Genomic DNA, 26,792 nt, shown 5'->3' on the forward strand with positions numbered 1-26,792 from the left:
TAGTAAAATTTCTATGCATCTTAAAAGAATATTATGAAGACAGATTTATTAAAGTTCTGGTACAATATACATTGTTTCTTTAAATGCCTTATAAATACAATAAATCTAAAAATGCATTACTGTTAAATTACTGACTTATCTAAATTAAAAATTNATTAGAAGGAACTTAAATTGAACAGCAGTCAATCTCTGACAAATTGTCATATCTTCATAAAAAGGAGAAATAAACAGTAAAAATAGAAGATATAAATATGACAAAAATTCAATTGGTAAGTTTTTTAGAATTAGCAGCCATTTACGGTCACTGATTATATGATAATTTCATTTTTCATTCTTCTTCTCAAAAGATAAAGCATGATTTTATAGATACTGGCTCTTCTATACTGATTCACACCTCTCACAAAAGCTTGGTTTTCACAATACAAAACAATTCGTTTATGTTATTCACTTAGGTCAAACAACTGTTCCATGAACCCAAAGTCTGCCGAGTTGTTTAATTGTATTAACCAGTTCTTTACCTAAGTGTTATATATTTTGTGGAGAGTAATTTCAAAAGTTCTTTATGCTTATTTTACTTTTTAAAAAATATTTCCATATTACATTTACTCATATAGTAAAAATATTTCACTGAACACCAACTACATACTTTATACCAAACACTGTGTACACACGATCATGTTACATTTTAATAATGTATTTTATGAGATAAGATTATTATACTATGTGCATTAGAAAACCCAGCCTAAGATGATGTGGTCAGGTACACAAAGTCAGCAGTTAGTAAAGAGTCAAGACTTGGATTCAGGCACATTTCGGGAATACTGGTTTGCATGCTTTCCACAGATGTTCTTAAAAAATTGTCATATATTTCTGTTATTGGGATTTTTAGAGGCTATAAAATTAGAAAGTCCATTAGATAATTTTCCCAAAGAGGTGATCAATGCTGGCAATAAAAGTAAAAATATAATCATTAAAATTTTTAAGTTTTTATTCATTTTTTTTCTAGCCACTAAGCAAAAATCGCTTTTACAGAACAACATATATTTAGCCACTTAGCAGTACCATAAAATGAAAAAAAGAGAAAAAGTGCTGTGAACACTGGTAATTACTTACAATGAATGACATTTCATTGTTATAGGAAGTCTTTAATTTAGAAGTAGCTCTAAAATATTTTGTCAAAGGTATCTGGGAATATATAATTAAGATCTTTAAAAGAGAAAAACAAAATTAGTAAAAATATAGGATTCCTTTTTTGTAAAGGCAAGTATTCATTTCCTCCCTTATCTACAAGAATTTCACATTTTGAAATATTCAATTTTATGGTAAATTGAAATTTCAAGTTTTTGTAATGTAATCATTTCATTTGCCAAATTACTTTAGCATCACTTTTACTTAAAAAAAAAAATGGTTTGACCATTAGATAGAAGGTCTCAACAATTAACTGATTAATTCCAAGTTAATTATATCTTTTTTCCAAGTATATTTTAACTTAACTGAAGATGAATAGGAACACCAGAAATAAGAATATTTAGGATAGTTAAAATTTAAAAATTAAAAGTATGGGCAGGAAAGTTAAAGTACTATTTGAATAGCATTCTTATTTTTTATTTAAGAAATAAAATAATAACTTACTTGAAAACTGAATTGCAAATCCAGATTTGCTGATATAAAAATCTGTGTCAAACTGGATGGTGACTATGTTGAGAGTGCTATGAATTCCTTCAGGAATAAGAGATCCACTGATTTCCTTTAAGAGCATCTCATTTTCTGGTGGGCCATCCCAAACTCGGAGTATATCATGTGATGCTTCCGTATCAAAAGCAAGAAACTGTAGGCTGTGGAAGAACCATATATCTCTATTTAATTATCTCAAGTACAGATTCAGTTTTAAATAAAAAGGTATAATAGATATGCATCTTTAATTTTATTAGATATTTCTTTTATTCTATCAGATAAAAAATGAATTAGGTAAACAGCATGTATAACCTTAATACATATTTCTTGAACAGTATAATTTATTTTTCTAGAATATGATTAAAAGTACTATTATATCACCTTGGCAAATTATAGAGATTTCAGATCTACAGTCTTTTCTGTGCTCATAAATTTTTTAAAAAATTTTTAAATATTTTTATTTATTTTTGAGAGATAGAGACAGTGTGTGAGCGGGGAAAGGGCAGGGAGAGAGGGAAAACACAGGCTCCAAACCAGGCTCCAGGCTCTGAGCTGTCAGCATAGAACTGGTGTGGGGATCAGACACACAAACCATGAGATCATGACATGAACCGAAGTCGGACCCTTAACTGACTGAGCGACCCAGGCGCCCATGTGTTATGCATTTTAATTGTAGCCACAATAGGTGACACTTATGGAGCATCTAGTACATGCCAGGTGCTGATGGAGAATCTAGTACATTCCAGGCACTGTGCAAAAATGCATTACATAGACTTTGTTTGTTTAATGATTATAATGACTCAATGAAGCAGGAACATATTTTATCTTAATTCTATAAATGTAGCGAATAGAGTTGAGACAAATTAAATAAAATTATCCAAAAGGTGGCAGAATCATGAATTGAACTTGTTTTTTGAGTCCATAGTATATATTTTTATTGATATTTCAAATTTGCTTTATCAGAATCAAATGAGATTTATTCAAGGAATGCAAGAATGAGTTCATTTTAAAAAATCAATCAAGGGGAGCCTGGGTGGCTTAGTCGATTAAGCGTCCGACCTTGGCTCAGGTCATGATCTCGCAGTCCGTGAGTTCAGGCCCGCATTGGGCTCTGTGCTGACAACTAGCTCAGAGCCAGGAGCCTGTTTCAGATTCTGTGTTTCCTTCTCTCTCTGACCCTCCCCTGCTCACGCTGTCTCTCCCTCTCTCAGAAATAACTAAAACATTAAAAAAATCAATCAGTACATTTCACCACTGATATAAGGAAAAACTTACATGAAGTATACAGAAAAAGAACCTTTTAAAAATTCAACATTATAATCACACCGAGGAATCTAAGAATAAAGAAGTTCCTCAATGTGAAAATTAATGTCTACCCAAACTTAATTCCCCTAAAATGCATAAAAACCAAAAAAACACACATTTTTGTGTGAAATCTCCTTTATATCTAATCTAGACATAATTTGTGTCTGATATTTTTCGTGGTCTGCACCAAAAATTAGAAATCCAATTACAGCAACATGCTCCACTCTCTACATATATCACAGTCATGTTTGATATGTGAAATGTCACAGCTTTCACTTTGCATTGCAATTTAATATCCAATATTATTCTTTAATTAAAAAAATTCCAGAATCCTGTTGAATTTAACATTTTTAAGTTTACTAATTCTAATATTAAATAAAACAATGTATGATCTGTACTAAAGGAAAAGAGACTGACGGTTGATCTGATGCAGTCTATCTTGAGTTCTGCAAATTTCCTTGTAAAAGTAATATATCCATTCACCTCAGACAACGCATGGAGTACACCTTTCAGCATGTTGATGAAAAATAATACTTGTTTTCCATAACCACCTTCACCACACAGAAGCCTGTCTGAAATTTTATTTATATAAAGCTGCAATTCTAAAATTTAAAGTCATTGTTCTGAGAGTGATAGCACACCAGCCAGCTCAAATTAGGTCTGAAAGGAAGATTTATTTGTTCATACATTAATCTGTCCCCCATCATAACGCACAGCAGTTCAATTAGGATTTAGAGAACGTGATAATTTTGGAAAGCTGACTGGTACTGTTTTAGGAGGTGATGGTTCTACCCTCCTCAAAGGGTCAATAATGTGAAGAACTAACTAAATTCATCAGGGAAGGGAAATCAAACAGAGTTAAAGGGTTAGAGAATTATGCTCCAGAGATGTGCCTAAATCCAGGGAAGACAGGGAATAGTTACTGAGTCCCCTTCTATCCTCATTTCTTTCAAATGTTCTTGAGGCTGAATTTACAATAATGACCTGCACAATTTTGTATCCCTATCAAAATGGTGGACTTAGCATCTTGAATCATCAAGAATTGAAAGATTAAAGTCCCAAAGAAGCAGAAAAAATTCTCAATCTCTGTGGTCTAGTAAAACTATGAATCTAGGGGTTATATGAGCTACCATTGTGACAATAATCATGCTTATGAAACTTTCTATAATTTAAAGAAATGAAGACCAGGTTCTTCTTGGCCCAGGCTAAAGATATGGACAAATCTTGATGTTTGATATTGTGTATATATTTAGGCTGATCAGAAATTTCAGATTCCCCAGGAATTCTGAGAAAATAAAATCCATTTACCTGACGATGTTTCCTGGATCTACCTCAATCATCCACATGCAACGCAGATTATTGTCATATGGAAAGGGATAACCAGGAGATAAGATTCTTCCTGAAGATTCTCCTTTAAAACGACCTCCACATTCAGCTAAATAATAATAATAATAATAATAGTAATAACAATAATAATAATACATGAAGTCACAATTTAATGCCAATCTTTGCAAAACAGTCTATGAATTTCTCAAAAATATATTTTTTTTCATCTTAAGGAAAATAAGGATTGATTATCCCTCTTCTTAAAACAATACATTTGTATATGCTTTCTCAGATTAATATATTGATTGAAGCAAAAATATATTATATAGTAAAGCAATAAAGTCTCAAGTCAGATCACATAAAAGATACTAAACTAGGGAATAAAAAAAGGACACACTGAAAAACTCCGAGTTTAGGCATTCAAAGATTTTAAGATGTGTTGTTACATAATGATAATTTAAAACAGGGAAACAGATGGCAAGTTGCTCACTGCTCGTTGGTTGTAGGCTGAATAATTTATCATCTTGCTACCCCACCTCTGAGAAAAACTAATCTTTACTGCAGTCCCTCAGGTCTTCTAAATTTCATTGTCCTTTTATTCCCCTTTAAATCACTCTAAACTCTTTCCTTTTTAACCTCCCCAAAGTCAAAGTGGCATTTTTATTAGATTTCTCACTTCAGTAAAATCTAGTTTAATGAGTCCCTAAATTTTATAAAACTCATCAAATCAAAATGTAAGTATTGTTATACTATGTATATATATGTACATACATATATATATAAAATATATAAATATATATATATATATTTAATCTTTTGGGGGATTTCCTCTCCATTTGAATGCTATTTAATATATGGGGATGTCTGTAGAGGTTTTACTTCAGTAAACAGATAATCTAGGAAGAATTCTCTGTATTGGAGATGACAGAAAATAAGTGTTGCAGTTAGTATATTGCTCTACATCTCTAACTCTAGAAACAAGGATAACACTGTGTAATACATAACACGTTTGAAAATTCTCCAGATTATTTCCTACCAAAAAGTAAACCAAAACCAAAACATTTTACTTTTTGCTTAAATATTTGAAAGTGCTTCTATATTTGTTTTTCTTGTTCTCTGCACTGTTTCTATCTTACTTACATTCAGTGACTGAATTATTCTTCCTGGTTTTGTTTTGGAAAACACCTAATGGCAATTGAATTTAATGGCTCACAATGTATAGTCTTTATTCCTATGGGTAAATTTATTTCATGGATTTTACATATTATATTTTACCACATTGTGATGATTAGTTTAGCTGTCCTTGGTTAGGCTATAGTACCCAGTTATTTAATCAAACACTAGTGTTAACATGCAAGTATTTTATAGATGTGGTTAATATCTACAATCAGTTGACGCTAATTAAAAGAAGTTTTCCTTGATAATGTGGGTAGCCCTCATCTGGTCAATGTGAAGACCTTGAGAGCAAAAAACAGTTTTAGGGGAAAAAGAAATTCTCCTTCACAACTGCAGCATTGACTTCTGCCTGCATTTCCAGACTTTTGACTTTTCCTGTGTATTTTGGACTTGTCATCTCCTACAACTGCTTGAGTCAATTCCTTAAAATAAATAAATCTCTTACATAGATAGATACATAGACATATAGATATAAAGATATGTAGACAGATCAATCTAGATTTAGATATTCTACTCCTTCTATTTCACTGGAGAATGTTGACTGATATACACACTGACAGAGGACTAAGCAACTTTATTTTGTATTGCAATGTTAATTTAACTTATAAGAACAAATGTGTTATTTTTAAAGTAAATAAGGAGATATCAGTATTTAAGACGTTGCCATCACTTATTTAGATTTTTCTCATTTTTAACAAAAATTGTGCTGTATAACCTTCAACTATGTAACTATATTAATTCATTATTATATCGTTTCTTTATAAATATTTTAATGTTTTTTATTTATTTCTGAGAGAGAGAGAGAGGGAAACATCATGAGCAGGGAAGGGTCAGAGAGAGAGGGAGACACAGAATCTGCAACAGGCTCCAGGCACTGAGCTAGTTGTCAGCACAGAGCCAGTTGCAGGGCTCGAACCCACGAACTGTGAGATCATGACCTGAGCCAAAGTTGGATGCTTAACCGACTGAGCCACCCAGGCGCCCCCATTTCTTTATAATTATCACTATTATGGCGTACCTTTACTATGAGAACAGACTTGATACTTCATTACTCAAGATTAGTTTTTAACCAATTAAAGGACAAATTGGGGTTGTGTGTACTATGTTGTATCTTGAATTTAAACATAGTTCTGTTTTCTCCATATTTCTTTTCTACAAACATTACCAGTCATTTTGACTTCAAATGAGCCAGTGTGATATGCCATAACACTACAGTTCATATTGTAACAGAAGACATATATTTTCAGTATAAAAATAGAATGGTGCTTAAAGACGGTATATAGGTTAAATCCTCTGGCTATGGTGTTTCAAAAATTATTTGTTTTATCCATGTATAAGCTTCAGAAACATAATTATCTAGAAATAACCCATACAATTGAGAAAGTTTCTTATTTGACAGAGGCAAATATTGGATATTTGAGGTTATTTAAGGATAATGGATATTTAAGGTTAGTGAGCACATAAAATTATGATGCTAGACCAGGTAGTAAAGCTATTAATTGTTGCCAGTAGAGAACACCATCTAAAATAGAATTTCATCTTCTGTTTTCATAGTAATCATCAGCATGACATTCCATGTGTCCAACTGTCTTCAGCTGTTATTCCTGACTATCCTTCATTAAAAAGAAAAATATATATGTAAGTTTACCCTTCTTGTGAAATCTTGAGCAGTATCAAGTCACTAAGTTTTGACTCAGAAAATTTGTAAATATGAAGTGCATTGATTTGTTAATCAATTTACAAATTTGTTAATTTGTTCAACAAAATTAATTCTGATCACAAATGAAATGTCTTTCCATTTACATAAAGTCTTTTAAAAAGAAAGTGAAGAATGTCTTTAGCTTGGTTCAGCACACATAGAAATATACTATTTTTAATATGTCTGCTTCATTATTTTAATTTTAAGGACAGCATGGAAATCAGTATTTACCAGTTTATAGTTTTGTGCAATTATAATCCTTAATGCTTTTTCGAATATATTTCACATTCACATCAAAGAATACAACCTCAGAATTAATCAGTGCTATCTTTTTCTCATAACTAATGCCAGTAGGCTGATTGTTGGTCATATTCCAGAATCCCAAGCTTTGTTAATTTAGGTTGATTAGTATTTAGATATTACCCTCATAATCTATACAAAATCAGATGCCATCTGAAAAGAAAGGACTACGATTGCATTTTGGTTAGAGAAAAACATGTTTGCTCCCTACATGAATCAATGTTTCAATAAACCAATAGGGGTCTTGTGGCCTCAAAAACACAGTGCAATTAGTTGCAAGGCCTTTAAAGACTGAAATTTCATTTTTTCTATTTGCATTCTAGTAGGTTTTGTGGAGATTCCTATGTTAACCATGTCAACTAACAAAGATACAAATTTGAAAAGTTTAAGTTTCCAAACTCATCAAACTATATACATTAAATATGTGCAATATTAAGATATCAGTTATACCTTAATAAACTGTAATTTTTTTTAAAGTTTAGGTCAATTTTTTTCATGTGGGTTTCAGACAGAATGGATTTGTGCCTGTACAAATATCAGCAAGAATTAAGAATGGCTAAAAAAATAACTGCATGTTTGCTCCCTATTTAAGAAGTCAGTGTTTTGTTAAAATGTTTCCTTTTGTTGTTCTAGTACTCCAGCCTGGGACCTATTTGATCTTTGGAGCAGAAAAAACAAACAAAACAAAACAACACAACACAACTCAAAACCAGACATCTTTGTCAACACTTTTCTATCTACCCCCCTACTCACACATACCCAGTCATTCACTAATTGATCTGTAAGACGGAAGTAGTCCTCCAATTGTTCAATGAGAGAAAATGATCCATTTTCTAGCTTTGTGTAGGCAACCAATTTGATGTCATTGTGTCTCCTTTGCCTCTTTCTGTTGCAATTGGTTAGTTCTGCTACATACGCATAAGAAAAGCTTATGCACTTCCTCAGATTTTTGAAAATGTGTATACATCTATAAGGAAAGACTTTGAAGTTATCGAGAATAGGTTTATTGTTTTTTAATATACCTTGATACCGGGACAGGTGCTAATTTCATTTATTAAAGCAAACCTAGTCAATGTGATTCAATAAATGTGTATGATGACTCTTAACATATTTTTATAGAGAAATAAATTTTGTATCAAGATAGGAGAAAAGAAATGCCTTAATACAAAAAAAAAATGTGCTTATCAATAAACTCATGAAAAAGACCCTTTCACTTTACATTAAGTTCCTCCAACAAATTCTAGCTATGAGTTCATTAACTTCATTATTTAAGGTGTGAGCTGCATATGGACAGATCACTTGAAAAGGGACAGCATATTTGGATAACATTTCCATAGAGATATTTATGATAATATAAAAAAGTATCTTACCAATACAGGAAGGCAGAGGATAGTCCCATGCCCTTCTCTCCCCTGTCATACACTTGAGAAGGCTACTTCCATGGAGAGTATAGCCTGGATTGCATCCATAAATAATGGTGCTCCCCGCAAAGTGGCCTTGGTCACTGATCTTGTATCCAAATTGTGGAATACCAGGATCCTCACAATGTGAAAGTTCAAAACCTGTGATAAGGATACAGAGTCATTGAAGGCAACATTTAACAGGAAGATTTAAAATTGTATCAACAGTCTTTGATTATTTTTAATATGACATACCTTTTCCTACTTAGATTACTCTTACAATATTCAGTTTTGATAGTATATAGCAGCTATAAAGTTATTTTCTTGAAAATAGAGTTTGTTGTAATTTGATTGATTGATTATAATTTTAAAGTTTATCAGTGATACCCCATGGTCTATGTAGCTTGTGATTTAGAGCACTAAGCCTCTTGCTTACCTTAAGTGAATTGCAGCTCATAATAAATTCTGACCAATAAGACTACTAGAATCATATCAAAATTTTAAAATTTTGACAAAGTGGGTCCAATAATTGTCCAATTCACAGATATGTGCACTGCAAATATAACTGTAGATTGCTTTACTTCAATAGCATTGGAAGACAATGATAGTCTCATATGAAAACATAGTTTTGCAAGATGTAATATAATAATAGTATTTAGCTTTAAGAACTCTGAATCTTTATATCTTGCCTCCTCCAAAATGTATAGCTTTCAGAAATTCTCATGGGAAAACAAAAACAAAAACAAAAACAAAAACAAATCAAAGCTGCTTGTTATCACTCTCTGGTACAAAGAAGCTACTTTTGTGTTCAGCAGAGTTTAGGCTTTCTGCATGGATTTTGCTGGAAACTGTATTTCCTGAGATGAGAGTAGCACTGGAGAAGTTGATTTACAACTAACTATACCAGAGGTGAGAGAACGCCAGAGAGCTTTACCCAGCTCCAGAGGAGATTTGTGTTTACACTGAGAGGGAGAATGAGGCCCAGGGCCTTACAGACATCTCTAGGTTATAAAAACGGGAGACAAAGGAGGCCAATCTGGCTCTTAAACAAATGTATTTACATTCCAGAGGCTAAAAAAAAAAAAGAGAACTCAGGATCCTTTTCATCCCATGTCCAAGCAGCAAAGGTCTTTCTTCCTCATTTTGGAAGAGGAAGTCAAAACACTGCCTTAGGCAGAGCAAGTCCGTTTTTCTTCATGCCTTATCACAGGCCACACATGCAGATTTTTCCATCTGATTTTCATCATGTTACTACAGGGGTGAGGACTGGGTCAAAGGGATAGGGGACATATAGATACTATTCTTACTATATTATTTAAATAATAACTATTAATCTGTTTAGATCCAGAAGATCTGTGTCTATATGTAGAAATAAAGTCAATAAAAATGAATATTAAAAACTTAATAGTCAGCAGAATTCACTATTAAGATCCTGAAAGAACTGGAAAAAGATACCTCATAATTTAAACTAAGCATGATAGTAGTAATCAAAATCTAGGCTTCATAGCCATTGAGTTCTTGTCTTTAATGTTTTACCTAGTGTATAAGTATAAGATAAATGAAAGAGTGAATGTACCAAAAATAATTAGGTGCTATTTACACCAGTTATAGCTTCTGAGAATGGAGGAGTATAAAGAGTATTCTAGATAGCCTTATGAGACAGGAAAATCTGTGATTTCAAGATAAATAATGTTGTACAGAAATAAATTTGTATGTGTGTAAGTCATAGGATAATAAAAAAGGGATCTGCATCTCCTTTCTAAGTACAGATCCTTGACCAAATTAATCTAGACAGGAACTAGAACGCCAAACAGCATGCATTTTCTCACATATGTCAAATCACTAATTTGTATGATTGACTTCCTAGAATGTCAAAACATACATTAAATCACTAGAACTTAGACATATTCAAGTACTAAATATATATTGTAATTTCAGCATATTGAGGGATACATTATCTATCAGAGAACATAAGGAGTCCTTCCTACTCTGTTCTCTGGGGTCTTAACCACTATTTCTCCTGTTAACTCATAAAATTACTTTGTAGATTTTAATTAATTACAATCATTTGCTTCTTTTCTTTGTTTATCTAGAATGGAATAATTTCATTATCCCCCTCTTTCCCACAATGCCTTGCCAGCACAAATCTTGGCACATGGCAGGTGTTTAGTAATTTCTATGGATGAATGTGGAATATTAGAGGCAATTATCTTGAGAAGATAACTGAGAAAGAAACCAAAATAATGCTAATGGGAAACTGAAGTTTATGAAACAATTAAAAAAATCTTCAGGGGGTGCCTGAGTGGCTTTGTTGGTTAACCATCTGACTTTGACCTCATGGTTTGTGAGTTTGAGCTCCAGGTCTGGCTCTGCAGTGACAGGCTGGAGCCTGTTTCTGATTCTGTCTCCCTCTCTCTGCCCCTCCCCTACTCATGATCTGTCTCTTTTGTCTCAAAAATAAATAAGCATTACATTTTTTTTAATCTTCAGGAATTTCCTGTATGGATCAATTTGTGAGAGCTCTGTTTGGGTGAAAATACATTAAAATAAAGCAAATGTAAACAGCTTCAGAAATAGAGCCCAACAACAAGTTAGATGTCACTAACTCAAATCGTGACATAAGTGAGATATAAAGAAACATGGTCAAGCAAGCCAGTCTTTCAAATAGAAACAGAAATGGCCTAAGTAGTAACTTTAAATTCTAAGGACACATTACATTGCATGAATCTGCATACTTAGTACTACATTTAGAGGGTTCTTGCTCAAAAATTACAAGTTTGTATGCCTTCTACCAGACATAATATTCAGTTTATCATTCAAAATGCAGCCACTTCTGAGTTTTACCATATATCATTTATCAAAATAAAAATGGAAATCAAGCTCCCTTTTCAAGGATCATTACCAAATTCATCCTTCCTTAATTTGAATGTTCTGTAAATGTGGTTGGCAATTGCTGGTGATGAGGTAAAATGGAGATATTCTTTGTAAATTAAGATAATTTATAATACTTTGCATTGTAGATGAAAATGCATATGGACAATAGTATATAAGCTACAAAGCACAACATAATTTAGTCCAATTTGGTGGAATTATTGTTGCTTAGTCATAAATATTCAGATCTGTCTTATCTTTATGGAAACATTCAGCTGCCAGTCTTTTCATCTAAAAGCTCAAATACTTGAAACTGACAATTAAATAAAGATGTGTATGAAAAATCATATATGCTATAAATATTCACCATTCCTTGTGAAATTTGATACTCTGATGAAACGGAAATTTCTAGAGCACAAAATGAACTGAAAATCCCCATTACCTAAATCCTTCTGACTTAATGAATAACTCCAGTGGAAATTTAATTCCTTTCCTGCCACTATGTAGTATAAAGATTTCTAATTTACTTTTAAGTTATTATTTGAAACCTACAAAAGGGTACAAAGGATAACATAACAACTTCACCATCTGGCTTTATCAGAGTCTAGTATCATAGTTGCTTCAGATAAACATTAATATTATTTCAGGTTAACATTCATATTGATTCATATTTACATTAATATTATAATTAAGAAATAAATATTATAAAACAAGTTAAAGCTCCTTTTTGTTCCCTTCTCAATCCCTTTCAAGAGGATATTTCCCTATGAAGAGCAAGTAAATGTTCTGAATTAGTATTCTCACACCTATTATATATAGCACAGAGCCCCATGTGGTGCTCGATCCCATGAACTGTGAGATCATGACCTGGGCCAAAATCGAGCTGGATCCTCAACCAACAGAGCCACCCAGGCAGCTCCTATTTTTATTACATATCTATATGTCTATGAACACTATATAGAATGTTTTGCAAGTTATTTATACGTTTTATAAACTATAAAATTAGTTTAAAAATTCTTCTGAAACTTTATCTTTGCCCAGCATTGTATTTTTACTCTTACACGCACACACATTTTATTCACTTTAACTACTCTGTGGTATTCCATTGGAAACATCTACAAAATTGATTTATCTATTTTCCAGCTGATGAGCTTTCACATTGTTTCCCATTATTCCCTGCTACAAAATGGCCATACTTTTTTGTGTACTTTGCAGGAATGTTGTAAGCATTACTATAGGGCATGTATCATGCAGGGATGCAAGAGTTCACTTCCTCCTAAAGATTCCATCAAAATCTGCTAATCTCCTACTTAACTTTTGCCTTGATCTACTGAAAGATGAATAGTTGAGTTCCTACCTCTACATAATTTCTATTCCATTTGTTTATAAGTAACAGTTGTGTATTCACATGGGGGAATGTCATATGGTCAGTAAAACAGTACTAATGTTTTACTAAATGTAAGTCAGCATTTTTGATGGAACTTAAAAGAAGAAGGTCTTTATATACTTTATTATTTGAAATTCAGTTAAAATGTAAATATGTTTTTAATATTCTACAAGTCACCTTTTAGAGTATTTCACGGTGAATGAAGATGGGTTAATTGCATAGACCAAAAGTAAGGACTATCAAATTGTTAAATAAAATGGGAAATAGATTGTTAAGAAGGGAACTGAGAAAGCATGCTAGCTAAATACAGTTGAGGATCACACCCTTTCTGTAATTAAAACAATTAATTAAAGTTTAAATAATAATGCAAGGAGACAAAGATCATTCGATCATAATTTTAATCTCTATAGAATTCTTTGGTGAATTTGGTTCATAATATTTAGCAGGATCTTTAACAATTATACTTAATGTTTGATTATTAAATTCTACTTAGGCCATGAATCTTGCAAAAAAAGATCTTATTAGGCAAACCATGAGAGACTCTTGAATACTGAGAACAAACTGAGGGTTGATGAGGGTGGGGGAGTGGAAGGGGGATGATGGGCATGGAGGAGGGCACTTGTGGGGATGAGCACTGTATTATATGGAAACCAACTTGACAATAAACTATGAAAATAAAAAGACTTATTTTAGAATTCTTTATATTGAAATGAAGATATGTACAAAACAGAATGTCAACTTTTGCCAGCATAAAATTCGCAACCAGGAAGTAGTCCCCAGTCACACGTGGCAACTATGATAATCCTCTTTGAGTCACACATGACAAAGAATATAATAAGAGGGAAGACTGGGTGGTTCAGTCAGTTGAGCATCTGAGTCTTGATTTTGGCTCAGGTCATGATCCCAGTGTTGTGGAATTGAACCCCACGTTTGGCTCCATGTTGAGCATGGAGTCTGCCTGAGAGTCTCTGTCTCCATCTCTGTGTCTCTGTTTCTCTGTCTCTCTCTTCCTCTGCCCCTTTCCCTTGCTCATCCTTGCTATATCTTTCTAAAATAAAAAATTTAAAAAAGATGAATATAATAGGAATAAAGAAAAGAAAGTTTTATATGACTACACATTCCTTTTTTCTCACTAGTCAAACTAATTTTAAAAAATTGGCACACACGTATTTCTCACTAGTCAAACTCTCTGAAACATATCAATTTTGAAACCAGAATCTTTATAAGAATGCCATAAGAAGGCAATCCTTATTTATTTATTATTATTATTTATTATTTGAGGAATAGAAGGTAAATAGCTAAACGAGCAAATGTTTGTGGAAATGACCGCTATGTATTTCCAACTGGAATAAAGAGGATACAGTAAAGAATTCTGTTTTTTTAATTGTCGTTGCTCTAAATCCTACGTATAAAGTTCTGAGTAGAAAACATTACTCATGGATTTTCCTATATTTTAATCTGTTGGGCATGAAAAAGTGAGTGATATTTTTAAATGTGCTAGTTTGTGTCTTGCACATCATATATCTATACATCATTCTGGGATGGTGAGATTCAACTTTGCCTGAATATTAATTTTTAACCATCAGCCATTTGGTATTTGGCCAAGTATATAGATGGTGCATTCTAGACATACATAGGAATGGAATTTACTAGATATTGCCAAATTACTCTCCTAGGTGACTTTACCAACTTTCATTCCCTAAAGTTAAAAGAATTTCATGTTCTTCAAATTGCCATTAGCACTTAGTATTACAGAGCTTTTTAATTTTCAATAACCTTATAAATGTGTAATAACATTATTTGAGGTTTAATTTTTATTTCTCAATTTCTATTAAGTATTTGTTTGCTTACTTCCTACTTGAGGTTCCTTTAGTGTGAAATTTTATTTTAGGCTATTTCTTCTTAATTTGTAGGATCCTTTTCTATAGAGTTTATATTTTTCAGTTACATATATTGTTAGTATCTCCTAGAAACATCTCATTTTTTTTTTGCTTTGTTTATGGTGTGTTTTGCCATAGAAGCAGTCAAAAAATATTTGATGGGTGGGGCTTGGTCAGGAAAATAGAAGCCATTTAGATAGTTTGAGCTGCAAAGATTCCATATAAGAAATTAGAGGATAATACAAGAAATGCAGATGCAGTGAAGGTCAGAAGACCACTGGTGGCTTTCAGGGAATCCTGGAGTTCAGGGAAGTTGCTGTCACATAAAATCACCTGCCAGCACCACACTCCTTCCTGGTGATGCTAGAGGAAAATAATAGTTTCTCCATTGATTCCGCCTCTCCACTTTCACAGGACTGGCTTTAACTGGCAGAATCTAAGTAGAGAAGTTGCCAGGTTTTCAGTCCCTACACTTCAGGGAAGTACTTACAAGGGCAGAGATGCTCCTGACAATTGACAGAGTTTTGCTGGTATATCTTGTTTTAAACATCTTACTCCACCTTAAAGACATAGCTATTCTAGGCTACTCTTTTTTACCCCTAAATATTTTAATGTTTTGAGATCCACATAGAAGTCTTCCATCTCTCCAAAATCAATTTTTGCATAAGGAGTAAATTATTAGGTCTTTAGATATTTAAGTTCAAAATTTACAAAGCTTTTGGAATATAAAAGCTATAAAAATCACATGACTACTTTGCTATTCCATTATGAAAAACTATCTTATATTGCCAATGCAAATGACAGATAATCAAGAAATATTTCTTTAATTTTTTAGTTAAAATACTATATACTATATAATGCAGCATTAGTCAGTACTTCCTTTATTACTTGGTTAACTTCAAGATTTAAACAGTAAAAGAAATGACAAATTCATCATTAAGTGGTTTATAGGACATAGAGCCATGTGGAATAACTTTGTTGCTATCTTGATATTTACCTATTCTCTACTTGCATTTGCAGTTGATAAATTATATCCAGAGAATAAAGTTAGAATCGATAAATAATCTTATAATTTTTCATGATTAGCACTGCCAACAACATACTGGTAATTATATTGAAGAATTTAAATAAGGATAATTTATTATATATTTATAAGGTTAGTTCACAGAAAACGATGTCACAAATTAGCTAATGTCCATCTTTAATCTGAATACAAAATTTGAAATGGGCATGTTCCATGTGGATTATTGAATAACTTCAAGTGACAAAGCTGAGAGGCTAAAAGGGTCCAAATATATATCTGAACTTTTCCCTTGGGATAAGGAACATTTCTCCAATGGGCTTTTTAGCAAATTAAATGTGCAGAGGTGATAACGAGAGGCATCTGAGCCCAGAGGTAGTGTCTAATGGCTGGGCATCGTGGACATTTATTGGATCAGCTTCTAAGAAGACAATGCTATAATCCATCAAACAGGTGCAATTTAGTGCTGTAATAGATGGTTGTTTAAAATACCCAATTACTTTCCACCGAATGAAACTGGGATAAACAAATGAAGAGAGCTAAAAGGATCTGTAATGAAGCAGAACTTCAAGACATAAAGCTTAAAGACTACACATACAGCATGAAAGATATGAGGTCTAAGTTATTCCCCAATTGTAAGTTTAGCCAATAAGAAAGCATTCAGATTCTCAGGTATCAAGTGTCAAAAGTGTCCTCAGAAAGAATTACATTTACTTTTAAAAACATTTGCCTTCTTAGTGATTACATAAAGAATGGACATTTAAAATAAAATGTACCTTAAAAAGGTATTTTCTAAAATATTACCTCATTTTTACCTCAGCCAAATGTGTTTCTCTCTACCCAAAACTGGAAATAACCGGGCAACCACACAAGTCAACAAAATGGATAATAGAAAGATAGAGTGACTACTGTGGATATCTGTCATTAGTTAAGGGTGGTCACCAAAGCCCTGTTTATGCTAACACTAGAATTGTCAGGAGCTAGGCAAGGGGAATTAATCTGAATTGGATTATTTGCTGTATTCGCCTTGAATGTGCTTACCATGATCTTTGTAGTCTCTATGCCTGTCTCCATCCCATTCTCTTTGCCTGGAATACTCCCCCCATTTCTTTTTGTGACCTACCAACCCAACCTTGAATACTATCTTCTTCATGAATCCTTATTTGATTTGCTTTACAGCCAACTGTCCCCTCTTCTGTCTCCAATTCTCTCAATGTGAAGCTGGGGATTCCTCTGTGTCACAAAGGGTTCTCTCAGATGTTTCAGAGGCAAAGCATGGATAATCATAAGGAGGAACACAACACAGAATGGTGGAGTGGAGGTAGATTTAGAAATAATCAGATAGATACAAGGATTCTTCTACAAAAAGACGGTCTTTTATGTTCTTTTCTCATGTTTGGGCACCTTAGCAAATTCTTTCATGTTCAGAAATTAATCACTGCTTCTAAGAAGTTTATGAATATTTAAAATATGTGCCCTGGTAGAATCTTTTTCTATAACACAAAAGCATTTTTATAAAATCAGTATTCAGAGCACATATTAATTTACTAAGAATATGTAAAAAAGATGCAATTGAACTAAAACTGGCTATAGACATTATGAGAGGAAATGGCCTCCTGAAGACCTATGCACAATACTTTAGTAAAAAAGTATAACCACAGTACAACTGTTATATTAGTTGCAAATATAAACTACTGCAAAAGAAATGTCAAAAAGTTGGCTAAGTCTGGCTGAAGGAAGGTAAGAAGCAGTGGGGAAATATTGAAGATGAGTCTTCATTCAAAGGCTCAGTTGATATTGGGGCGTACCATGACAATTGTTAATCTCAGCTTGGCACAGGAGCTAAGGCTGGAAACGAAAATACATTTGGAGGATGGGAACAAGTTTCTGTCAAAGCTAGGAAATCTGTGGTTGACTATTAAGATCATTGCAGATTTATAGAAAGACTGCCATTGTAAAAAAATCAGAAGTGATACTTAGGAACAAATACAATTAATAACAGATGTGTTACTAATTCCATGACCCCACCCCCATCCCCAGCAGAGGGGCTCAGAACACTGTTGTCAATTCAGAAAATCATAGGACCCTTCATTGACCTGCTGATATCCAGAGACAATTTGGAAGTAGGTTTATATACATGTTAGTTTAGTTCAGAGACTGAAAAGTATTTTTAGATGTATATTTACCCTTTAAAAAATAATTGCTTTTCTATTCTCTTCTCAATTCTATAGTTTTCCATCTTCATAGAGACATACATTCTATAATGAATAACTAGAGTCATTAAGAAGAGTGACATCAAATCTTTGCTCTTCAAGATCTTTCTTTTCTGGGAGTGCCTGGGTGGCTCCATCGGTTAAGTGTCTGACTTCGGCTCAAGTCATGATCTCATGGTTCATGGGTCTGAGCCCCGCATCGGGCTCTGTGCTGACAGCCAGCTCAGAACCTGAAGCCTGTTTTGGATTCTGTATCTCCCTCTCTCTCTGACCCTCCCCTGCTCATACTGTCTCACTCTCTCAGAAATAAATAAAACATTAAAAAGTTAAAAAAAAATCTTTCTTTTTTGACATCCAGTAGCTCATAATAATGATAATAAAGACAATGATTTTATTCATTCCAGACACTTAAGCAACCACACAATTTTAAATGCAGGTATGTCCTACAATGTCCATTATCTTTGCATCAGTAATCTCATTACAAAGAATTTAAATATCCAAAAAGGAAATCTAGTTTCTTTTTTTTTCCTGTGACACTCATTAACATCTTAGACAAGGAGAAATGCAAAATGATGCAGAGCAAAGAAAGATCATTATGTAAACATTGAGCCATGTCTTGAAAAATACCAGCATCTTTGTTAGGAAACAGAGAAAAGAGAAAAGCAGGTTAAAAAATGTGCCCTTCTTAGCAGATCATACCAATTATATTTGAGCAATAATTCTCAATACTAATACTTTTAGTATATCACATGGTAATATCTGTAAACACAATTTGCTTGAATTTTCATTTGTCTTTGGAAGTACTTCATAAGAAATTGCATTGTTCACAACAGTTCTCGGGATTGAGAAACATGAATTAAACATTCATTTTTTTTAAATTTATGTTTTGATATGTTAATGGTGTAACAATTCTAGCACAGGTAGAAAAAAGCCTTCAAATAAAGAGGAAGCAAGAGTAATCTCTTAGTTATATGCACCAGATTTTTTTTAACACAATACAATTTTAATGTAATATACTCTCTTGTCTCCTACTTCTCATATCATTAAGAAGGAATATTTTCATAAACAATAATTTGATTCAAATCCCTTCAGGATCCCATGTGAGTATCTTTGATGGTGTAACCCTTTTAATTTCCCACTTTCTGTAATAATTTCTACTCATCTTATTTCTTGAAAACATTTACAGAGGTCATTAGATTTTTTTCAAATATTCTAAAAATAAAGATTTCTGAATCTTGCTGTTTAATTTGTTTTGCTAAATTAAATAAGTATTCTGAGCTTCCAAGAACTGATTTGATCTTATAGATTATACAGTTGTTAAATACACAGCTAGTAACCACCTCAGGTTTATATGCACTTTACTTTCTTAGTGTACTGTCTTATAGAGTAGAAACTCAATAAATATATTACTTAAATATAATTTATTGTTGATGGATATAATTAGTCTGTTTCTCATGTTATGGTATTGGCATACAATAAATTCATTTAATTCATATAACAATTGATGTAACCTACCAACCTTTGACCTTCTACTTAATTGTCAGAATAGCCACTTGGAGTATAATGCAATAGTTCAGTATGAATTTATTTTTAATAAAGCCATTTAACACATAACCAAACAAAATAAAAACTTAACTTTAATGTAAACTCATCAGAAACCATTCAGTTATCATTAATGACTGTCCAACTGTAACCACCACACATAGGTTGTGTGAATTTTGCAAGCATTGAATTTCCATCTATTAAAAAAATAAGAAAAAATATTTCTTAAATATCGAACCAGGTTAATATTGCTATTTTAAAAACACATGAATAGATAAGCCCAAAGTCACAAATTACTTAGCCATTCTTAACCTTAGTTGTTTCAACTGTGAAATTGCAACAGTTAAAATACCTGTAACTTATGGAATTGTTAGGGCCAAATAAAATTACATATTACATATATTGAAGGTAGTTCAAATTCTTGATCAAATGTTGGATATTACTTCACCTGATATATAGTAATTATTTAATACTCAGCATCAGTGTTTGGCCTTTTTTTTTTTTTCTTTCCAAAATACTTACTGGTATAGACAAGTTGAAAACCTTCATCTGTCCCTTCAGAATCAGAATTGAATTCTAGCCAGAGCTGATTTGAAGTACTGCTAAGGGTCAAGCCTCGCATAGATGCGCCAGTAAACGCACCTAGTAGGTGAGTCGTTTTATCTTTTCCATCATAAATCTGCAAAAATATTTATAATTAAAATGTAAATGTGCCAATAATAACCAACTCAAATCAGTTATGAAGAAGAGGAAACTGTTACTTTCTTCCTAATCAGGTCATTACATGTTCCCCAAGGACAATCACATATATTAATTCCTACATATATCAAGTTATGAAGGTTAGAATCCACATGGATAATTTTAAAATTCCAAGCTCAGTAGACATTAAGTAGCACTTAAACTCATATTATATAAATTTTGCTCTTATTATGAAAATAATGGTTTTTTTAGGGCAGATATTTAAAAGTGAGAAAACCAAAGGGTGCTTGGGTGGCTCAGTCAGTTAAGTGTCTGACTTTGGCTCAGGTCATGATCTCATGAATGGTGGGTTCAAGTCCCACATCGGGCTCTGTGCTGACAGCTAGCTCAGAGCCTGGAGCCTGCTTCAGGTTCTGTGTCTCCCTCTCTTTCTGCTTCTCCTCTGATCATGCTCTGTCTCTCCCTCTCCTTCAAAAATAAATAAACATTAAAGAAAATGTAAAATTGAGAATACCAAGAGGCTCTTGGGTGACTCGGTCAGGTAAGTGTCTGGATTCTTAATTTCAACTCAGGTCATGATCAGGTCACTTATGAGTTCGAGCCCCACATCTGGTTCTGCACTGGCAGCCGGGAGCCTGCTTGGGATTCTCTTTACTCCTTCTCTATCTGCCCCTCCACTGCTCAGATTCTGTATCTTTCTCTCTCAAAATAAATGAATAAACTGTAAAAATAAATAAATAAATTGAGAATACTGCCAGAAAGTTTAGTTTGCAAGGCTGATTGGTTGTTTTTCGGCAACTTGCTCAAGGTTAGCCAAATACTTGTTTTTCTGGTAACATAATTAATATAAAAATGCTTGTTTCTTTTGAAATTTCTATAATTTATTCATCTCCTTGAACTTAATCAATTTTTGACTTGTAAAAAATTATTAAATGAGTCCCAAATCCTTTTAGAAGCTAATTTAGTGTGACAAAAATATACAAAACAAAATCAATAAACTCCCCAACATCCACACGTAATTCCCATTCTTCTGAAGGTATAACTCCTCATATTCTAATTGGCTTTTCTTTTGTCAGTACATCATATACATCTCTCCAGGTCAGGAGATACAGATTCTGCCTTTGAAAGCTGAGTAATAGTTCACACAGTGACATACCACAGCTGTCATTCCCATCTTAATTAATTCAAATTTTTGCTACTAAAAGCAATGCTGAGATCAACCACGTTTTACATTTAACTTCGCATTTTTTTTGGTACTTTATTTTCATAAGGAAGTTTTCCATATATGGGATTTTTGAACTAAAATATTCATGTATAGTCAGATTATTTCCAAAAAAGTGTATAGAAATTACAATGAGGGTTGACCAACCCTGCATGTTGCCATTCTTTTACCCTTAACCATTCTTTTGCATGTATTTTCAGTGAGATACTTATTCTCCACTCGCCAAGGGAGTGAGAATTGGTTCTTGCAGCTGATGGTGTTATATAATATTAGTCTTGCCACAAAGATCACTGTATCTGAGCAACCTTATTCCATAATATTTAGTTTCAGAGGGTTAAATTAATGATAATAAATAGGAAAGGTTGAGAAATGCTGTTCAAAGTTACTTATCTCCTGTCGGAAACTGCTTTACTTCTAACCTGGTATTAGTGTAAAAATTGTGTTGCTGAACTCCTAAAGCAGTGAACTTGCCAAGCACCAGTGTTCCCTAAAAGTGGTATTCATTATGTCCGTGACATGTAAGAGATAACATTTAGATGATACACAATGGAATTTTTTATTATTATTGTATTAACCTGCATGTTAGATGCTAGGAATAAAAAAATAATAATAAGGTATCATTTAAAAATTTTTTAAGTTTATTTATTTTGAGAGAGACAGAGACAGAGAGTGTGGGAGGGGCAGAGAGAGAGGGAGAGAGAGAATTCTGCACTAACAGTGCAGAGCCCAACAAGGGGATTGATCCTATGAACAGAGATATAATTAACTGAGCCAAAATCAAGAGTTGGATGCTTAGCCAACTGAGCCACCCAGGCGCCCCAATAATACATCATTCTTAAACTGAAGGAGATGTAAACAATATTGTCAGTCTCAAGAGAGACACTTACATTGAATTTTTATTTTTGGAGGCTAGCAGCATTTTTTTTTTCAAAAGAAACTATCTTTAAGATATAATTTTAAAAACAATTATTGAAGAAACAGTATTAAAAGAGTTAATACTAGTATAAATATATATGTATCTTAAGCTCAGCAGGAAGGGTCTACCTAATTCAGCAACAGTTTATTTAACAATGTAAAGTCAAAAGGTAGAAAACAATACAAAAACATCACTATAATCATAAAACTAAAATGAAGTATGATAATTCAACCATGAAATTTTGGAAGCATGCATAAAGTTATTAAATCAAGATGAAAAGCAAGTGTTAATTAGCAAGGATTTAAAAAGAAAAGAGTTTTATAGTAATGATAAAGCCAATGTTATTTAGCTTGTAAATAAAGTACTTCAAATGTAATCAAACATGTATGGAAACATAAAGGCAACACTAAACAACAAAGTAGTGTAGGCAAAGACAAATTACCTTATAAGTAGACATGAATGTAATTATATAAAATTAAAATAAAATAAAATGTACATTTCATTTAAAAGTAAATTTACAGTACAGAGTGATTATATTGGGTTTTATCAGAACCCATAGAACTTTTATTTGAGATCATTACTTCTCATATTTTTGTTCTGATTAAGGTCAGGATCTTTATGCTTTTTTTATTTGGGATTATTTTCTCTTTCCTTTTTTTAAAGTTTATTATTATTATTTTCAGCATATGTCTTAATATCTGTTTATTTTTTCAAAAATTTACAAGGCTATAAAAAGAATAAGATAACTATATATTTTTTGTGTTGGGAGAGGATTCTGGTGTTCCCCATAGAAATATTCTGTTACTTATCACCTAATTCAGGTAATAAAGACTTACTTTCAGGTCAAATCTATTTCAAGCTGATTCAAGAATTAATTTCATGAAAGGCATTGAGGTCTTTTGTAATGTTACTGAAACTCTTTGATGAGGCTCTAATTTGTCAAACAGTTGCCATTAACCTGGTAGTATTAGAATAGAATAGACTAGAACTTAATGTTGACATCTTTCAGTTATCAAACGTTTTATAATGGATCAGGGCCTTAAATTAGTTTTCATGTAGAGATCTTCCTAGATCTGGAAGGTCTAATCCTATTATAATGAATTGCTTATCAACACTCAAAACTATTGTTTTGTTTATAATAAATGCATGATTACAAGGTATATTCTCAGTCATTCCTTTAGTGAATTATCAAGTCAGATGTTATCTGAACCCAAGAGCAGAAGGTATATAGAAAATAAAATCAAAAGAGAGAAGTTATACATGTACAAAAGTATAATCATAACAAACCTTCAAATTATCCCTACACATGGATATTAGAATTTTATTTTTGGCCACTTGTTTTAAAGGTTGATTTGGAAATTTAAATAATTTTTTTTTTCTAATAAGACAAGTGAGATGTCAAAGTTTGCATAAAAAACAGAAAGGATAATTTTCACAATGGTTCATCAAACAGGACAATATTCTAAACCTTATATTCTCGCCAAAATAAAATGAAACAGAGCAGAGAATCTCTGTGTTAAAATACTTATATCTTTGCAATAGCTAAGTTGTGCGTACTTAATTATAGGAGCTAATATATGTTAGTGAAAGAGTCTGGGACACAATGAAGAGTGAGCTTTTTAGGGGCTTTAGCTTTGCAGTTATATAACCAAGTTGAAGTCCCAACTCTACCTTTAAAGCTGTAGGGCCTGTCACAAATCATTTCACTTCTGTTATCCTCAGTATGGGAAAGAATGAATAAATATTTAGAGAGTGCTTTTGAAGGGAGAGATAACAAAGGATTACCAGTGAACAGGCAGAATTGATAGATATGTGTGGTGGACTGAAGAGATCACTGGTGTGCTAGAAAATGTTTAACAACCAGCTCTCAAACAAACAAAACTGGTGAATATATATATCCATCCATATGTTCTTTTAATAATATAAAGAGAGGTTGACAAACTTTTCTAAAGAAGGACTTAGAAAATATTTTAAACTGGGGAATAACTACTCAATACTGCCATTGCATTACAAAAATAGCCTGGATAGCAATGAAAAACAATGAAATCTGGCCATGTGTAGCAACATGGATGGACCTTCAGGGTGTTATGCTGAGTGAAATAAGTCAGGCAGAGAAGGACAAATATCATATGTTTGCACGTATAGGAGGATTAGGAGGAACTTGATGGAGGAACAAGGGGGAGAAGATGGGGGGAAATGGTGGGGGAAAGGGAGAGAGGCAAACCGTGAGAGACTCTTGAATGCTGACAAAAACTGAGGACTGATGTATGGGGGGAGGGGGAATGGGCATGGAGGAGGACACTTGTGGGGATGAGCACTGGGTGTTATGTGGAAACTAATTTGACAATAAACTATTTGTAAAAAAAAAAAAATAGCCTGGATAGTATGTAAATGAATAAACATGGCTTTCCTCAGTAAAATTTTATTTATAGAGATGGGTGTCAGGCACAATTTGACCAATAGACTGTCATTTGTGAATCTCTAATTTAAGGGATAGCATACAACTTGCAAATGGCAATAAAATATACAATATTCATTACTGTCAATTCCATAGAGCTAATTGAATCTTACAGAATGCTTTTGGTGTTTTTTGCCAAACTTTGTATCTGCAACTTATAATTGGAACTGACAAACAAAAGTGGTTCCAAAATGAATATTGCTTGATTTTTTTTATGTTAACAAGATCAGAATAAAGCAATGCAAAAACAATGTTATATCAGTAATTCATATTTGTATATGATGGGAACAAATTCTCAGCTAAATTGAATAATTGTTTTTAAATCTATAAAATATGATTTCTCAATATTTTTGCATTATTCACAATAGAATGGCTGACACAACCTATTTTCATAAGTATAGACAATGAGCAAAGCAATAGATCAAGTCAAGACCTATGATGTTGGGACACCTGGGTGGCTCAGTCTGTTAAGCGTCCGACTTCAGCTCAGGTCATGATCTCATGGTCTGTGGGTTCAAGCCCCGTGTTGGGCTCTGTGCTGACATCTAGCTCGGAGCCTTGAGCCTGTTTCAGATTCTGTGTCTCCCTCTCTCTCTCTGACCCTCCTCTGCTCGTGCCCCCTGCTCACGCTGTCTCTCTCTGACTCTCGAAAATAAATAAAAAACATTAAAAAAAAAGACTATAATGTTTGTCAATCTCTGCAGTGCAACTATTATTAGTATTGCCAATATCAAGCTATCAATGTGATATTTCTGTGCAGAGTTGGGAAAGGATGGGCACCCTCACATAGTATTTTCACCAAAGAGATACAATATATGTAACTAACCTTAAAAAAACCTGATAATAAAAGTAGTAAAATAATTAGAAAATGAAAGTTGTATTTGCTATTTTTGTTTTTAATATAGCTTAATAGTAATAATATTGTAATCTAGCTTAATTTAATTTTTAATAATGGTCATGCTTAACAACCAGTTCACAAAATTACTAAAGATATAGCAATAAGTTCTCACAAGTAGTATCCCCAAAGACTAGCACATGGGTTAGGAAATAAGCTTGAAAATAATACATTGTGGAAAACAACAATATTTTAATAAATCTTCTTATCATACTTCTAAAAGAGTGTTATTAGTGTGATTAATCATGTCCTTTATCTAGTATCATAAATATGACATCAGTTCTCTTAGCCCTTCCTTTCAGACCCTTAAAACCAATTTTAAAGTATTTTACTGGCTCTTCTCCATAATAATTCATTATGTCTACATTTAACATAAGATATAAGTCTTTAAACTACACAATACTGACTGAGGTAAAAATATTGCCTTGAATTTTGTCCCTGTAAACATCCCCATATCAGAACATAGTGCTCAGTCATTTTCTGGAAATAAATATTACAATAACAAATCAGACATAGTATTGCTGATTGCAATTCAGCTTTTGTTTTATCAGACTGACCATGGAAACTGCTCACTGTTGATTGTTAAGACTGTGGATATAATAAACATCTCCTATAAATGTTAATTGAAAGAATTAGTTAAACTACATATTTTGAATGAGGGTTTGAGAAGTTCAGTATTCTTTTCCATTGAAACCACTAGAACCAAAGCAGGATATATTCATAATTCCAAACCTCACATCCAATAATCTAAAGAACTTTATAAAAATCCATAATTCCAGGTGCAGACCAACTAAAACAGGTTTCCCCA

The 26,792-nt window shown here is 32.7% G+C and overlaps 1 protein-coding gene across 3 annotated transcripts in view; it reads right to left on the reverse strand.

The window, feature by feature from the left end:
* The window catches only part of CSMD3 (CUB and Sushi multiple domains 3), a 1,194,711-nt gene that overhangs the window by 297,435 nt on the left and 870,484 nt on the right, over positions 1-26,792 (reverse strand). For all 3 annotated transcript variants that reach the window (XM_077772930.1, XM_077772929.1, XM_077772928.1), the window contains 4 exons: positions 20,317-20,473; positions 8,851-9,042; positions 4,288-4,414; positions 1,633-1,835 (listed from right to left, as the gene is read on the reverse strand). In XM_077772930.1, coding sequence (XP_077629056.1) covers positions 1,633-1,835; positions 4,288-4,414; positions 8,851-9,042; positions 20,317-20,473 — 679 coding nt within the window. The remainder of the gene's footprint in view (positions 1-1,632; positions 1,836-4,287; positions 4,415-8,850; positions 9,043-20,316; positions 20,474-26,792) is intronic.

Source organism: Crocuta crocuta, unplaced genomic scaffold (genome assembly GCF_008692635.1).
Source record: "Crocuta crocuta isolate KB4526 unplaced genomic scaffold, BGI_CrCroc_1.0 scaffold479, whole genome shotgun sequence".
In the NCBI taxonomy this organism is placed as follows: Eukaryota; Metazoa; Chordata; class Mammalia; order Carnivora; family Hyaenidae; genus Crocuta; species Crocuta crocuta.